Here is a 17,823-nt window from a genome sequence, read left to right as displayed (position 1 = left end):
GGCTCCATTCATCCCAACAGGGCTTCATGCTTTGAGGTTAATGCCATTGTCCCCATCTGCAAATGCCAAAAACTTACCGCTCCAGCATAGTGCAGGAGTTCAAAATGAGCTTCATATTTCCGTTTTTTGTCAGGCCTGGGTTTCTGCAGATTGGGTGACTTGCCCAAATGATTGTCGTACAGCTTGGCTTTGAAGGTCATATCTGTAGCCTTCGGGAACATGCATTCTTCTTCTAGGATAGACAAGATCCCCAAGGGCTATGAACGGCAATAGGGAGATAAATGTTAGGGTTTTGTTTTCCAAGGATGTCATTTAGGTTAGCATGAATGAATACTGCATCTGCAGAATCTCCCCGCTCCCAATAGCTGTTAACATATTACTCTTTCAGACTGCTATCAGACTTGACGACACAGTGTGAAAATATTATATTTTATACAGATTGCTGACACAATATTGATGCTTTGGTTTTCAAAAAAAGGCTTGGATTGACTTACTTTTCTCAATAAATCAGTCAGAAAACAACCCAGCGTTATAATAGCTGAGGTCTATATAACTTACTACACAGCATAATGAACACATACCACCAGCTGTGTCTCGTGGCTTGCCAAGTTACTGACACCCATCCCAGTCTTTTTCTGCAGTTCTTGCATTATTGGTGGGGCAAAAGTTGTTTAATGGTCTCTCCTAACTAATGGAAAAAACTGGTCAAGAAGATTTATTTGTTTTGAATGTGACTGCTACATCTCTGAGCATGGGCAACTATGGAAAAATGAATAAATATAGATATATCTGTATCTCCAGCAGAAACATCAAGAATCAAAAGGTACCAGGTATATTGCTGTTGTTTAGGCTTGTCATGGTGCTAGTAGAAGAAATCAATCTTCAAAAGTATGTTTGTATTCCTTCTTTCCTTCAGAGAACTCAAGCTGGCATACATGGTTATCTTCCTCAATTTTACGGTCAAAACTAGCTTGTCAGGTAGATTATGCTCAGAGGCTATGACTGGCCCATGAGTCAAGCAGTAAATTTTACAGCTGCACAAAGACATAACCTAGTTCAGGGCCTAGTCAGACACGCTAGTCACTACATCACATCACTGGTAGACCTTGGGGTCTCAAATTTCAGTGGAGCCCTGTGCAATGCCAAAATTCTCCCCCCTCGCATCTTGCCTTCTGTTCTACATCATAGTTGTGGCGCCGCCTGTGGCATCCCCAAGTCTCCACTCCCAGTGTGACCAAACCAGTCACGCTCTCCTAAATCCACCCCAATCTCATTGTCTTTATGGTAAGCCATTCCTGCTATCAAACAGAAACCCCAATGATGTTTTCCATACCTTTTCAATGAGATCAATGCAGGCTTGCAAATCCAATCCAAAGTCAATGAACACCCAATCGATGCCTTCCTTTTTGTACTCTTCTTGCTCCAAGACAAACATGTGGTGATTGAAAAACTGTTGCAGTTTTTCATTTGTATAATTGATGCAAAGCTGCTCAAAGCTGTTAAACTATGAGGGGGAGGAAAGACATAAAATTAAATTTACAGAGGAACAGGAATGAAGGCAAATATATGTAAAGTCTGTTAGTATATGATCTGAATTCCTTTAAGACTAACTTCAGTGCTAATGTGCAGAACACAACTGCTTAATTTTCAGAAATGGATAGAAGAGTGCCACTCAATTCCCAAAGTGTGCCAGACATAATATGCCAGGCATATTTTTTTGAAGCCCTGATTCAGAGAAGTTCCCCTTGTGCCTAAGTCCCATTGGAACTGCTGTTAGATGAAACTTTGAGCAGAACTGAAGTCAAAGCCTAACCAACATTTCCTGGATTGAGGCTGAAGTAGACTCATTATGAAAGGTATCTGTCAAAAGGCAAATATTTTCCACTTTCCAGCAACAGAAGAATTGAAGTCCTGCAAATGTTGGGGCTGTTTGCTAAGAACATGAGAAGTAAATTTGTGCAAACTATGGCATTTTCCTTGGAGTAGATGGTGCTAAGTTATATAAATACTATCCACAGTTCACTGACCCTTCTAATTTTTATGGTTAAACATTTATGTGCATCTTCTCTGCCTTTGTGTGTGTATTTATATGTGCATTCCTACTGCCCTTGGGTGGATCAAATAAATTAGGTCAGCTGAACACTGGTAAGCCTGTTGCAAGTATAAGTTTGCAACTTTCGTATGAGAACTTGACTACTGCTTATTTCTTACCATCACCAAAAGATCAAAATTGTAATACTAGTTGCAGTTCCTTGCTTTCCAAGATGGGTTTAGGAGTAATGTTCCTCATGCTCTTATCAATGATAAATAAACTATACCTATACATTATCGACTAGTTCTCATTGCTCCTGATAAACTCAGCAAGCTGTACAACATGGGTGTGTAATCTGTGACCCTCCAGATGTTGGACTCTAACCCCCATCAGCCCCACCCAACATGGCCAGTGGTCAGAAATGATGGGAGTCAAGCAACATCTGAGGTGACATTCCTGCTAATACAACATTGATAACTGATTCTTTCAACAAACATTATCTTCTAGCTAAGAGACATAATAATAATTTATAATAATAATTTATTATTTATACCCCGCCCATCTGGCTGGGCTTCCCCAGCCACTTTGGGCAGCTTCCAACAAAATATTAAAATACAGTAATCCATCAAACATTAAAAGCTTCCCTAAACATAATTACTTTAAATCAATTTATTGCTATCATGAAAATTTTGGGAGGCAATTACTCACATCAAAGATTTCAAAGCCAGCAATGTCCAACACCCCGATGAAGAACTGTCTTGGCAACTTGGTGTCCAAGGTCTTATTGATGCGAGTAACGAGCCACTTGAACATCCTATCATACACTGCTTTGGATAAGGCCCCAACAGAATAGGAAACCTGTAGAAGAGAGGTAGAACAATCACACAATACCATAATAATCCTTGTAATCAAAAGTCTGCGGAAGGTACTCCCTTTGAGCATCCTACATGCCAGGTTCAGATCTATTGACATTCTGGGTTTAAACCTAGCATACAATTATTGACCTAAAACATAGATCAGTGTAGCTCAATATAGAGGGTGTTGGACCTGGGATACTAGATCCAACTATGCAACCTTGATAAAGCAAATCATTTCTCACCCTTAGCCCCTGACTTATATTATAAAATATAGCTACATATGAAATCTACAGGAGGAATTGTATTTTTTCATCACCAAGCAACATATTTATTGGCTCAACGACAATTTATCTACTTCCTTTTGCACTTGCATAGTTTACTGCTTTGTCCAATGGCAAGGACTTCGGTGTGGTAATGTGTGCTTTAATAATTGCCCAAAGCCATAGGTTTTGCAGTTTCAACTCGGCATAAATATGCTCACACAGCTGCATGCAAGATGGATTTCAATATAGCTTTGGAATCTTTGAAGCTGGATTTACAGTTTTGTTTTATGAAAATCCAGCTATGTACTTTCCTGTTTCATGATATTGTCGTGGGAGGTTTTAAAATTTTCTACATTAAGCCCAACTATCCCATATCGAAATCAGTAGCACTTATTTCTGAGGAAATGTGGTAAGGAAATGTGTACTGAAGAAAGACAATGGCTTGTATCCAAATAGTTCTTGCATTAATTGTTTTTTGAGTTGGTTTGGTTTTGCTTCACTTATATGCTGTTTTGTTTTTTCATATGCTGGAAGTGTTGTTTGCTAACTTTTAACACTTTGTTATTATTGTGAGCCAATCTGAGCTCAATGTATTTGTTGGAAAGGGTCAGACAAATAATAAATCGAAGCTCAAAAGAGTCCCCCACCCACTTTTAGCTCCACTGCTGGCTTCAGCCCCCCAGTAGCGTGCAGTCCCAGACAGATTGCTCCCAAGGGAACTGCAGCCCTCAAAAGAATGATGGTTCTCCATCCCAGCATATGGGTTTGGTATCATGCTGGCTCATGTAGTTTAAACACCTCCTTACCTGTTCCACACTTTGGCCTTTGGTGACATACTCATTTCCAACTTTCACTCTAGGATGCACCAAACCCTTAAGCATATCAGAGGAATTAACTCCCATCAGGTAAGCAGCTTTGTCAGCACCTGATAGAGAGTTACAATATTTCAGCAAGTTCATTGACACAGGATAGGACTGGTTTAGATTTACAGATCACTCATTTACTGGGATAGACACTAGCATTTTTTAAACAGCAACAATGGAGCATGAAAATCAAATTGGCTATATAAATCCTAGCTAACACCTACCCTGTACTAGAATTTAATATATTTAAAAGACTGCAGACCTCTACATCATAGATCCTTCCTGAATTCATTGTGTCTCTCTAACCCCAAGTACCTGAGTCTGAAAGTCTAGCTGTTGCTCTTGCTGTGTTTTGACATTTATTTTCCCCCAGGAGAGTAATATCAGCATCATGGAAAACACAGAAGTGTCATGATATGTATGTTCCAATCGCATGGAAATGACAATCGCAGAAGTGAGAGGACTAAAACTTGAAGATTATGTATGATATGAATACAGATCATACTGCAATAACAAGGCTTATTCACATGTTTCAATGAACACAGGTATAAGCTGGCCCTACAAATGTACAAGTGTTTGTGTGAAAGATTGTACCCTTGATGTATAGCTTAACTATTGCGTGAACAGTCTGTACACTTGCTGAACATTACTTGTGAATAACTGTACATGTGCACAGCTCAACTATTTGTGTACACAGATTGTGCACTCGTTGAATGTAACTTGTGAACATCCCTGAGTCAATTTAAAACAGACCTTGCCTTGCAGCTCAACACAGGGCATGAAACATTGTGAATGGGCAGATACGGAAGAGCTTACTTTCAGTGCCATCAGCTTCTGCCTGCTCCTCCCTGGGTCTCTGTTTAAATTTCATGTTTCCAAAGTGCATAATGGCACCAGTGAGCTTGTAGGCACCATACTTTTCTTCCGCCACGAAGCCCAAAATATCCATGGCTTGCTGTGGAAAGTAAAAAGAACAGGACGTTTTGTCACTTGCCTGTGAAACAACATGCAGCTTTATTTTCTAGAGCTCTTTCACGGCACGGCTGATGTTTGTGCTTGTTCTGGTATTGATCTTTCAAAAAATAAACTAGAGGAACAAGAAGCCTCTGCTATTTATTTTGAATCTGCCCTATTCCTCAAAAACAGAGAATAGTTCCTACCACTAATAATCTACTGAAGACAGAGAGAGATTTTTTATTTTTAAGGTAAGCAAATAAAACCATCAACCAAAAAAATAGCCCAACAAATGCAATGGCATGACAGCTGAACATAATAGTGCTACACACCAACCCAATCTTAGCCGAGCGGCTACTTGAGGTTCCAGGGGTTCCAGGAGCTCAGCCAGGGTTGCATTTCCATTGGGAAATCAAGGCACAGTCTTGAAGAAATGTGGTTTATTGTACCCATATTTACACCTGGGTCTACTTTGGAGAGAGTTCAGAGCATCACATCACAAGAGGGACTTGCTTCCCACAGCAGCGCAGCATTGGAGTCTCTGTCCCAGCCTGCCAAGATGGTTCTGCCCTACATGGCTTCTGCCTGGAGTTCTGGCTCCACCCTTCTCCTTCCCAAAGACCCTTGCTAGGAAAAAACCCCCCAAGTCTCATGTAAAACAGCTATTTTTTTCTGTGGGTACAGCCCCCACTTCTCTGTTTTCCTATGCCATGGAAGCTGAAATCATACACCCTTCTCCACCCATGATAACCATGGGAGCTTCCCACTAGGTCCTTGTCAGAAAATCTCTTGCCCTGTTGATGGTTTTTATTGATGGGTTAATGACTCACTTCCAGCACCTTTTGCCATCCTTAATAACTTCTATCTTAAGTGAGGCCCTGGCCTGGCACCTTTCCTTCAATACTCCAAACATTATCTAAATTCTACCATTTATTAATTTCTAGCATTCACTAACTCTAGCATTTATGGGTGCCCTTGCACCCCCAAACTCTGTTGCCCCAGACCTGGAACAATATTCTTTTTTGCTATGGGACTAATACAGAAGAAGACAATCACTGCTATCATATTCATCAATCAGGGAGACTTAAGGCATCATAAACATTGTTGTTTCACTTGTCTCTGCTTTCTCTTTTTGAGGAGACGAATAAATATATTAATACAACAGGTCTGTTCAGAACGTTAGTAGTGAGAATCTTTATAGTCCAAACTTAGTGAAATTTACAAGGTCTATAGGGCTAGATTTATGGTTTAGCAATGTATGAATAGCTCCTTCAGGAGAAAATAACCCATGATGTAGCAGTATAGAGGGGAGAAAAGAAGCCAGATACTTTCTGTGCCAATTAGTGGCCATTTTTTTACACGTGTGGAATGGAGAACACTATGTTGGCTGCCATCAGCACAGAACTGGACTTTCTGGCTGCTTCCTCCTTGTTAGAACTATGTTTGTGTATGAGTTGTCTCCTTTGATTGATGGAGATGATGGTGATCATATGATATAGAAGATCCCTGCTTGAAGGATTGACAAAAATAGACAGTAAGTGAATATGATTGAAGAGCATACAATATAATATGAACAAGAACACTTACTTCTGGCAAGAGGAGGGTGGACCCTTTCTCACTGTGTGGATTTAATTGTGTCCATTTAATATATATTATTGGAAAATCAATTAAAATATGGGGGGATAAAGAATATTGTTTGTAATGCTTTAAGTCACCCTGATTGACAAATATAACAATGCGTCTTCTTCTGTATTCCACCAATGAGAATTCCCCACAAATTTAAATCATTGATTGTTTTTTCCTAAATCACTATATATTGTCATGTACTGTCAATCTTATTAGCATTAAAAAAGCTACTCCTTTCTGTAAAAAAAAAAGGCTTTGTTTTGTTTGCTCCTTGATGAAATGGATTTGATATATAAACTTTTCTGCAATGGTAATTTCCCAAGATTTACTGTAACCGAGATGTACCGTGAAAGTCCTATTGCTCTTTCCACAGTTCCATTATCACAAATCTTTCAGCAGCTAAAATGAATCTAATCAAGCCCTTAAATACTACGTTCTCTCTCCCCCCCTCCAAAAAAAATCTGCTTAGTTATTATATTACTCTCATTGAGTACCCAAAATCTCACTATCTGTTGCCGCTCTCAGCCCTGTCCACAATCCTGCCAATGGTCTGGAAACATTGTGCCCTGCATGTGTGTCAGTTTCACTGAGGTATAATACCACATGTGGGCTATTCTAATGTATTCCCTTTAACATATGCAGAAACCAGGACCCTCTGATCATTTACCGTATCCAAAACTACATTCTCAAAACGCCTGAGTCCTCTGGTTGCTTGCTGCTCACTTGGTCTGTTGGAAACAACATAATTTATCTGATAGATACTAAGCAAGTGACTTTTGCATTGGCTTATCTTTCTCTCAAATTGTTGTTCCCATTGTTCAGATGAGGGGTGTTAATACAGAAGTACCTTAGCCAGTAAGATACCTCCCCTTTCCAATCCCTAAATACACTATAAAAGGATGGATGGTTTAATACCAATATCAGAGGAAACTTATTGGGAATATTCTGGATTGCTATGTTCTCCATACCAAAAATATGCATTATGTGCAATGTGAATGCATTACAAAGTACTTGAGAACATCAAAAGCGTAGAGAATAGCATTAAAAACACATTATAGGATAGCATTAAAAATCCATTATGGGATATGTGCACATAATGATGTCAATATCTTGTGAATCCCAGAGGAATGAAATTTTACAGCTCGGGAGCAGTCACCAAGAGTACCTCAGAGAGGCATCATTCACATTTGATGGGAACTCTCAAAAGGTTACTTGAGGTTGACTACAGCGATTGCAATGAGCAAAATAGTTGATCTCTACATATATATCTACATCAAGAGGGGGAACCTTCAGCCCACGCACAACCTTCTGGGGCCTCCATGCCAGTTGTGGGCAAGACAAGAGATAGCAAAGTGAGTGGGATCAGAGACAACAGATTTGATTCTTACCTTTGTACAATAGGCTACATTCCAGCCACGTGTCTCTCCTTCCTCTATGCAGGCAAGCAAGAGGCATTATCACAGCCCAGACACTTGAGGAGGCTGCAGAGCATGGAGATTACCCACCACTGCCCTACATCAAAATGGACTTCTTATACCTGGTGTGTTTTTCTTAGTGCTGCTGTCTATGATTCTATGATATGACCATCGCGTTGTATCAAATGTTCAATGGAAATCCCTTGTGGAACAAAAATTTTGGAAACCACCTACTGTCTCTGCCAAGTTTTAAAGAATTATTAATGCTGATACACAGATTTAGTGTTGCTTTTTATAATATCTGTACATATAGAGATAAGACTTATTTTCCTATGTACTCAAGACCTAATGGAAAGCTACAAAGTGTAATGGAAACCATAGCCCTAAGGCTATGTCTGCATTTCCCCACTCTTCCTACTCTGAAAGACTTAAAGCAAGAAGAGAGGTTTGGCTAAAGGGGACCCTATGCTAAGAGCATCCTAAATACTGAAATGCACCAGATGCCCTGACTTGGTAGCACAGTTGTGCTCAGCTACTCTATGCTACAGCACATTTCCCATGGGCTGGGTGTGCAGTGCTTCAAATCTGCTGCCACAGTTTCAGTGAGAACAAAAGAAATATCTAACCACAGCAACGTCTGCAACAGATTATGGCTTGCAAGATTTTGCAGTCTTTAATCAAAATGAATCATATCTTACATCAGTTGCCAGCAGCTCTTCCCCATCATCCAGATTGTCCACAGTAACTACACCTTGTGAGCAGAAGTGGAAGTCGTAGGGATTTGTTGACACCAGGAGCATATCTGCAAATAAGAAAAATTAAAATAGCTTCTCTTCTTGAGATCTGGTCTGTTACTGAGTATACCTCATGAGCCAACATGTACCCATAAATGCAATGTCATAAGACAAGGTTTATGGTGGCATCACAATGACAGTGGAATATCGTTGGAAGAAGTTAGACCTGCAGAAATGTGTAGAGTTTAGCTCCTAAATTGGATCACTTATAAGTGCCATATGCATGACTTCCACAGGAAAGACCAGGAGAAAGAAGTTGGACACCACCACTTGAAGTCTGACAATTATTTCTTCTGAGCCAACCTGCTATTTGTTCACAAAAGTACATAAAAGTTTCATCCACCACAAACCACTTTGATATGGGCTAGGGAACTTGTTGCTCTTCAGATGTTGCTAGGTTAAATAAGTAATCCACTTCTGACATCTTGCAGTGCCTGGATTTCATCTTGAGGTGGAACTGCAAATGATCTTTATTTCTGTGCTCAAATAATCAAGGGTGGTATTCAACTCTGTTTTACTCAGAGTAGACCTGTTGAAATTAATGGACCTTGCTGCACAGTGCCACCTAGTCGCTCTTGTGCTCATACAGCTAATTCCACTTGGCCAAAAGCCCCCAAGTCTCACACCTTGGTCAACTTGGTATCATACGGTGCCATGCTTTCAGATCCTCCCTCTTCTGCAACACATAAAAGGCAAGAGAAATTGCACAGGGCCCAACAAACTCTAAGTCAACTAAAGAGCCTCAGCTGATTCCAGTGCATTGATCCCCTGTAGAAAAGCACTGGAAATTCAAATGACAGTCAAGAATATTAGCCAAATAGCAAGACAAAAGGAAGACTCAGGAGATTTGTTAAGACAACAGGATGTGTGTGTACTATAGACATTATTACCGACAGTAATTTCTCTCTCTCAGTAGGACTACTTATGAGCAACTGATTGTAATAGTTAAATAAAAATTTGGGTGGTGACTGATGCATGCAACCATCTCTGCGAATGTGTGTAGCAGAGGAGTAAATTCACCATGGAAGGTACATTTTCACAGTACAATATTTGCGTTCAAATCCTGTTAGCACAAAATTACTTTGAAACAGTTCCTTTAATCTTCCTTAATTAGACCACAGCAAAGGCTAACTGGGTTAAGGGTTTAGCAGATGGACCACTCTGCCGGGATAACAAGAACTCAAATGAGATTATTACTGCTTTTGCCAAGCAGCAATTTAGCGCATGGATAAAGGGATGCTTCGCTATATTAGAAGAAGCACTGCCTAGCTGGGGATTTCTAGCAATCTGCATCAACTCACAATCAGCATGTATAAATGTCACGAGGCAAAGACGTGTCTTAGGCAAAACCCTATCTACAGATTCAAAAAGAATAATATATTAGAGGATAATATATAAGAACATAAAAAAGAAGATGGCTGGATCAGGCCAATTGCCCACCTAGTTCTAGCATCCTGTTCTCACAGTGGCCACCCAGAAAACAAGCAGAACATGGGCATCTGAGCACTGTAACCTCCCATGGTCTCCAGCATTTGTTTATTGAAAGGAATTCTAAACTGCCTGAGAGGACACAATGCCCTTACAAGGCAGTGTACAATTCTAAAATGAAATGAAACTATATATAACATTATCGTTTGAACCCATGTACACATTAAATTGATCCCAAGTATAGCAATTAATGAAACACAGATTGAATTAAAATGGTTTCCGTTTTTTTTAAAAAGAACAAGTGAAAATATATGGAAGGGAATCAAGCAAGGAGATCCACCCAATGGGTGGAAGCCAGATACCCTGGGAAGTGTTGCCAATTTCTTTGTTTAGCACCAGCACCAATAACATTCTAGGACATCACATAGCCCAAAGGCATTTTAAGGGTATGTTCACACAAACCCTGTCTTATTATGTTTTTATATCTGTTGGAAGCCGCTCAGAGTGGCTGGGGCCACCAAGTCAGATGGATGGGGTATAATAAATAACAAACAAACAAATAATAGTTCCACACCCAGTGTGCTCCCACTGTTAGTATGCATTAACACAACATTAGTGCCAATCCAGATCAGCCCTGTAGCTTCTCAAACCAGTTTCAATCCAATTAGAAAAAGTAAGCCACATTTGCTTTATACTGCAGAATGGTTTGAACATTTGAGACAGCCATTGCACAGGTGACAGCTTCAGTGGTGGGGTGTAGGGGGTGATGTTGCCGAGACAGGAAAACCAAAAAGCTCCTGAGTATTGGGTGAAGAATTCTCTCTTAGGTGAACAAAACCATGTAAATTGAGGCTTCAAACACAGCAGGGGAGGGGAACGACCTTGCCGTGTATTGAGCTGTCAATGTGAACATACCCCAAATGAAAAAATGAAAAGCAGTGGGGCTCACTCCCATAAAAGTGTGCATAGAATTGCACCAACAAGCAGTTACAAAAACTGTAAAAACAACAACCGACCACTGAACCTAATTGGGTTCTGCAAGTCACCTGTCTTTACTTTTTCATTCTTTAATGCAGCAGTGCTGATCATAGTTGCATTTCTTAATTTGGACACACCACGTCTTTCCTTTCTCTTACCTTGTAGCTCTGCTTTTTTCCCAGACAAGATCTGGTAGAAGATATGGTAGTCTCTTTCACCTGGTTGTTGGAAAATAACTCGGGATTTCTCTAGCAGATCTGGTTAGGTAATGAAGAATTACATTGAGAAATAGGTTGAAACATGGAATCTGAATATATAGCTCAAGTAATATAGCTCAAGTAAGTATAGAAAATAGCATGTTGCTTACAAATTTCAATATCCGCTGAAGATAGCTTGCCTGTAGTTCCAAAATGGATTCTGATAAATTTACCCTAATTTGTACAAAAGAGAATATATCAATACACATAACCGCAACAGCCAACAGATAGAAAAGGAATATAGAACCAATTAGAAATATGAACAAAAAAGCAAGGGCGGGCATCTATTTGGAGATGCTTTAGATATTGGTTGTCATGGTTTAAGGTGGGGGGGCCTAAATAATGAGTGGATACATTCAAATAATTTTAAACATTCCTTTCAGGTAGGCAAGGTTTATCACCTCGTATGAAGTGAGATTAAATGGGGGGGGGGGACCCATGTAATCTGCTTGAAACAGATTGTGCAACCTCCAGGTGTCTAAAGATTCTCATATCTCCTCTGTCTTTGTTAAGTACAGGAACCGGGAAACTGTAGAGACAGACTATGGTTTCAGTAGCTTTGCATTCCGCATACCATAATTATAACAACAAATTATAACCCTTCTGTTGACTTGTGACCAGCTTGCTTTGCATCCTTTGGGCATTGTTCCGCATGACTTGTGTGCTTTACTTAACACAGTGTTACACAAGAGCACAGCGGTGTGCTGTGCTGCAGTTGTTATCTGCATCCCACTCATCCATTCAGAAGATGTAACCACCTTCCATCTGCTGGACAGGAGGATGCAGCACTCAGTTCATTGATACGTCATTGCTGTACTTGATTAATTGGTCAAATTATCCCCTTGACAACCTTCTTGCATGGATATATGCACCTTTCTGCTTTCTGACATTTCCTGTGGTTTATGCATGCTGCTATGTCCATCCCTTCCTTGTTCCAATTAGCAAGCTCCGTTATTTTGCTGTGAAGTGCTCCAAAAATATCTGTATGGAGGATGTAACGGGTGCTTTATAAATATCAAGTGATTGTCCAAACAGAACTCAAGTCCGCTGGCTGACATTCAAAATATGTACAATGTGTTCAATAAACACCTGTTGTGAGAGGGAGAAGCAAGATCATGGCAGCAGCCTCCAGACAAATCCAACCTGTGTTCAAAGCTTGTCCGCATAACTCCTGCCTCTCAAGTTTAAGAACTCTGCACAAAAGCCATGTCTTCAGTTGTATGGATTGTGTAGTTGGCTGGGTGAATGTTTGGTGAAGACAGGGATTGCTGCTTCAGTCCTGTTCCACCCACTACACGGCAGAGACTACTGCGAAGTGCTTAGTCAGAAGGGCAAAAGGTGGGACTGGAAGCAACATCTGTAGATGTTTCAATAAGTGCCTTTCCACGCTTACCATTTTATAGTGGAATAGCTAATTGGGGATTTAGATTTGGGGGCATATTGCTAGACAACATTGGTATCATTCAGCTAGTATCCCAGAATAATGGCCTCACAACCCCATATTTCTTGGAACGCAAACCACCACTCCCCCAACTTTTGTGAAGATCCAGAATGGATTCTCAATATTTTCAGTTGTGTGGCATGTGTGCAAGCAGCATCCCAGTTTCTGTGAGGAGGGTGGGTGGGTGGGGTTGGGAAGATGCCTGTTTCATGCCACTTCTGACGGGTGCAAGCTGTTGGTATGCAAGCTCAGTTTGGAGAAGAAATGTGGCAGAAAGAGATGAAGATAACTGAGGCAAGATACTGGCCATGACAGCAGCAGACCAAATTTCATCAGAGGAACTAGGCTTGTTATCGCCTCAGGCAGGCATGTAGTTCCTCTTCTAAACTCCTATACTTCCACAGGGTCGGTATTCTGGAATTAGTTAATTAAATAGCCACGAAAGAGCTATCCCCATGCTCATGCTCATAACTCTGACATTTACTGGCTGGCAGAACACGAGAGTTCATTAGGGGTGTGACTACAGTTACTGAACTTTTCTCAGCTCAGGCACAACCTGCCAATCACGTTGACAGGAAATCCCTACACTGCTCTCTAATAATAGCGAAGTGTGAGCAAAAGTGTCGATAACTAGCTACAAATTCACTCTTACAAATGTCAGATCAAACAACAACACTTTCACCATAAATGGTAGGTGTGAAAAGGCCCTAAGTATCAGCCGTACAGCTGTCTATGTTGAATGCTGAACATTTTTTTATAAATAAGGTATTACTAATGAAGGCAGACTGGTAAAGCACCACAGCAATAAGGCATACTTACAAAGCGTGAGGAGTTGTCATTTCTCAGAGTTTTGGCATTCCCGAAGGCTTCCAAGGCTGGGTTGGCTTGGATGATTTGATCTTCCAAAGTCCCCTTACAATGCAAAATATGGAAGTACATTTAGGGCACAACCCTGCACTCATAATTTGCCAACAAAAGGGCTTTAAGATTTGGTGGAAACTCCACGATTTTGGCAGAATGCATCTCTGCCATTTAAAAAAAAATGCACTTGTGGAAACTCCCAAATATCTATTTCATAAAATTTATGCACTGCTTGACTGTTAAAGAAAGAAAGAAAGAAAGAAAGAAAGAAAGAAAGAAAGAAAGAAAGAAAGAAAGAAACCTAAAAGTGATTTACAAAGATGCCAAATGTGTGGTCTCTTTGTATGCTAAGGGAAGTGGGGAACTTTGGAAGCAATTTAGAAGGGGATATTTAAAAAGTCTTACAGGCTATCTTTCCACGCTTTACTTTGCTGTATATTTTGTGGTTTTAAATCTCTGCTGAGGCTCTCTCACCAGAGAGTACATGCCCAAACCTGAATCTCAGGCATCCAGGGAATTCTCCTTTTATTTTACCTATAGTACTTTCCCTTAAAACGAAATACAAAATATTAAAAACCAACAGATTTGATGTGTAGTCTAATGCCTACTGGAAAAAATAAAGTCTCTTGCCAGCATACTTTATGCTGAAGACATGCAGCGAAGCTGAAGGAAAGGGAAAGAAGGGGCAAGTTTGTGTAAAAAGGGAAAACAACAACAATCATGTCACTGAATGAAACCTGTGCTAATATTCTCCAGTTGAAATCAGCAGAACGTAAGCACTTCTCGCTTAGGCTGACCCCAGCTTCACAAAATGAAAGAAACACTAAGTATAAAAAGATGCAATAGGATTGGTCTAGAAAGCTAAAAATGTTTAGAATCATACAGTTAGATTGCTCAGAGCCAGTTTCTATGATTTTGAGTTGGCTTTGTAACAAAAATTAATTTCAGCTGAGTTCTTCTAGGTTTAGAAGCAGGGCAAGTGCAAATGAAGTTTTACATACACCTGTGAACAACATTCACGGCACGTCAGCAAAATCTGTGAAATACAAATTCAATTACAGGAAAGTCATCTACTTACCCCAGTCTTGGTTGCTGGTTGCTTTCAAAGAAAAATGAAAAGACAATTAAACAAACAGTTAGTCTAAGTGATTAGAAAATATCATTTAACATTGCTTATCAATCCCGCTCTATTTGTGATTTCAGAAACCTTTTTTATTCTGCAACTGCTTTTCTACAGAGACTTCTAGAGTAAATTTCCCAACACTTCTAAGCTGCTTGTCCTGAACCAAGAGGCATCCAGTCCTAGGATCATATGTGGATCTTCTGTATGGCTGCAAAACCAGTTTCTATATCCATACTCCCCATTCTTCCCCTTCCTTCACATTCAGAACCCTTTTTTTTTTTTTTTTTTTTTTTTGCACATGCTTTGTTCCTACACCTATCAAGTTGTTCATTATTGCTGTCGGTATTAAACCATCAGTCCCTGCCATGTTTTAGATCCAACCACCCAGAGTCTGAAGTCCAGCCACTGACCCAACATACTAGATTTGCAGGGCTCTGTCCCTATCCACACTATGCTACTCCTGATGCTTCACCGTGTGTCCAGATGACTCTGTTGCAAAGCACAGGAAAAAGAGGTGACAGATCAGAGGTGGAGAATGCTTGTGCTAGTACAGCAGAACCAGGAATGGCTATAGCTGTTAATGGAGCATTACCAGTTACAGCACTGTTCCATCTCCAGGTCCCCAGGGTACATTTACACTGCAGGCTTGAACTGGATTTATAATCATTCACTCTTCCCTGGGATCTGTCATCCTGGAAGAAGGACTAGAGATCTCTAATATAAAATTCTTAGGAACCTTCTGGAACAAAATGGACGTAAATGTACCTACCCACTGAAGCCTAATCCATCAACAGCATTGAAATAGAAGACTGAGCCTTACAACTCACAGATAAAGATACTACGCAAACTGTAATAATTAAACAGAATTAAAAGCAGCTCAAGTGGACCTTTGTCTTCTGAAACACTGAACCAGTTTCAATACCCCTACTCTCCATTCTGCCCCTTTCTTCACATTCAGAACCCAAAATAAATAAATAAATGATGATATGATGATAAACAACAGCCAGACTCATTGGGCAAACTCCCAAGAGCTCTGCTTCCCCCGAATCACTTTGAAATATTACAGCTTCTTCTCACATATCCCCATGCAATTAACAATCATGCTAACTGGTGCTTACAGGGCCTTGGAAACAGAATGTCTTCCACCTGTTGGGTAATAAATATTATTTGCGCAGAAGAAGAAAACAGTCATTTGAATATTTACATTCTTTTTTCCAGGTTCACCGATTGCTGCTACTGTGGCAAAATACTGAATGACACGTTTTGTGTTCACAGTCTTGCCGGCACCAGATTCTCCACTATGAAACAGAAGGAAGATGACATTATTAATCTCAAGCTTTTCACTTCAATCAGCATTATACATTTGCATTTTCCCCCCAAACTCTAAAATGTGCTACATTTGAATGAATCATGTCCAGCAACCTCAAACCTCACCTTTAAGGAATTCACTTTTGATCCATGTTTACAGGTAAGTCCACTGGCGCTGATTCAACACAGGCTTGTCGTGATGGATGATTCCCAGCAGGCGGGAGGCCAGATAGGCCTCCTCACCTGCCAGGAAGTTTGAATCCATGCCTGCAGCCAAATTGGCCAATGGTGAGCAGGCTAAGGAGTGGGTGCTCAGCTACGGAGCGAACCCAACTAGCTGCAGGCTTCACTTGGGTCTGCTCCTTGAGTATAAAAGGAGGCCAGTTGTGGCCTTATTTGACCCAAATACACTGCATTATGTCTGATTTTGTTCTCTAAGTTGGGATGCTGAGAACTGTGGCATCTGGGCACACAAGAGGATAGGAGTATGGAAAGGATAGCGCTATCAGGGCAGTATCCCACTAACTCATTCCATCAGTGCAATAATTTACATTTGGAACTTTCTCCCCCTCTCATTCACCTCCTAAATCTGTTATGGGGCTTTCTCCTAGCCTTCTGGAGCAGATTTGAGGAGGGCAAGGGGGGCAGAGAGAGGGGAAATAGAATTATTCGAGGGCAAATCCGTGTGCTAAGGGAACAATTATTCAGCATTACATTAGATACAAGCCTTAGTCTTATTGATGGCCATGTGAAACACCACTGAATAGAATATGGCGGAGGCAACAGTGGGCTACTGACTCTCCTTGTAAGTCTTCTCAAAGCCACCTGGTTGGCCACTGTGGGAAACTGGGCCCAGACTTAGTACGTCTTTGGTCTAATAAAACACAGCTCTTCTTCTGGAACAAAGGTACCAACAAAATATACACTGACTAAAACCGGAGTATCAAGACCTGAGTTGTGACGCAACAGAGCTGTGTTTCTTAGAAACAGACTCAAGGCACCTCAGGTAAATCCAATCAGGAACAGCAATATTTAAGCACAGTAGCCAGGGAGCCCTGGTTAATCCTTGCCACCCAGGCCCACACTGTCTTTCTGCTCACACTCACCCCTACCAGGCATTCCCTCTTTAAGTACTTACTCTTGGCCTAATAACTAACTTTATACCCAGAACCCAAGGGTGAAATTTACTTCTCTTAATGCCCATGCTGAAAAACCTTGCAAACAAGTTAGCAAAGGCGAATATGTGCTTTGAAATAAAATGTCTTCAGTTTTGTGTGCTCTCGTAAGCATACTAGAAACCAATTGCTTTTGCTGATGTTTGCATTTGCTGATGTGAGGCATCTGAAAAGATTGGGGTGGCTATGTGTCCTATTTTATATAGAACAGTCCTCTTCTGAAGGAGTCCTCTGTGTGAAGGACCGTCTGATCAGATTTGAAGAGAAGAAGGGAGAACTGGGCCTTGAAGTACCGTATTTTTCGCCCTATAGGACGCACTTTTTCCCCTCCAAAAATGAAGGGGAAATGTGTGTGCGTCCTATGGGGCGAATGCAGGCTTTCGCTGAAGCCTGGAGAGCGAGAGGGGTTGGTGTGCACCGACCCCTCTCGCTCTCCAGGCTTCAGGAG

The 17,823-nt window shown here is 40.7% G+C and overlaps 1 protein-coding gene across 2 annotated transcripts in view; it reads right to left on the bottom strand.

Annotated features, from left to right (window-relative positions):
- The window catches only part of MYH15 (myosin heavy chain 15), a 95,231-nt gene that overhangs the window by 54,401 nt on the left and 23,007 nt on the right, over positions 1 to 17,823 (bottom strand). For both annotated transcript variants that reach the window (XM_083611367.1, XM_083611368.1), the window contains exons 8-18: positions 16,097 to 16,190; positions 14,848 to 14,868; positions 13,728 to 13,820; positions 11,578 to 11,641; positions 11,369 to 11,467; positions 8,709 to 8,812; positions 4,832 to 4,970; positions 3,959 to 4,077; positions 2,741 to 2,890; positions 1,334 to 1,504; positions 78 to 257 (exon numbers count right to left, since the gene is read on the bottom strand). In XM_083611367.1, the coding sequence (XP_083467493.1) occupies positions 78 to 257; positions 1,334 to 1,504; positions 2,741 to 2,890; positions 3,959 to 4,077; positions 4,832 to 4,970; positions 8,709 to 8,812; positions 11,369 to 11,467; positions 11,578 to 11,641; positions 13,728 to 13,820; positions 14,848 to 14,868; positions 16,097 to 16,190 (1,234 nt within the window). The remainder of the gene's footprint in view (positions 1 to 77; positions 258 to 1,333; positions 1,505 to 2,740; positions 2,891 to 3,958; positions 4,078 to 4,831; positions 4,971 to 8,708; positions 8,813 to 11,368; positions 11,468 to 11,577; positions 11,642 to 13,727; positions 13,821 to 14,847; positions 14,869 to 16,096; positions 16,191 to 17,823) is intronic.

The sequence above is a fragment of the Podarcis filfolensis genome (genome assembly GCF_964270895.1).
Source record: "Podarcis filfolensis genome assembly, chromosome: 4".
Taxonomy (NCBI): domain Eukaryota; kingdom Metazoa; phylum Chordata; class Lepidosauria; order Squamata; family Lacertidae; genus Podarcis; species Podarcis filfolensis.
This window is presented reverse-complemented; position numbering and strand designations above follow the sequence as displayed.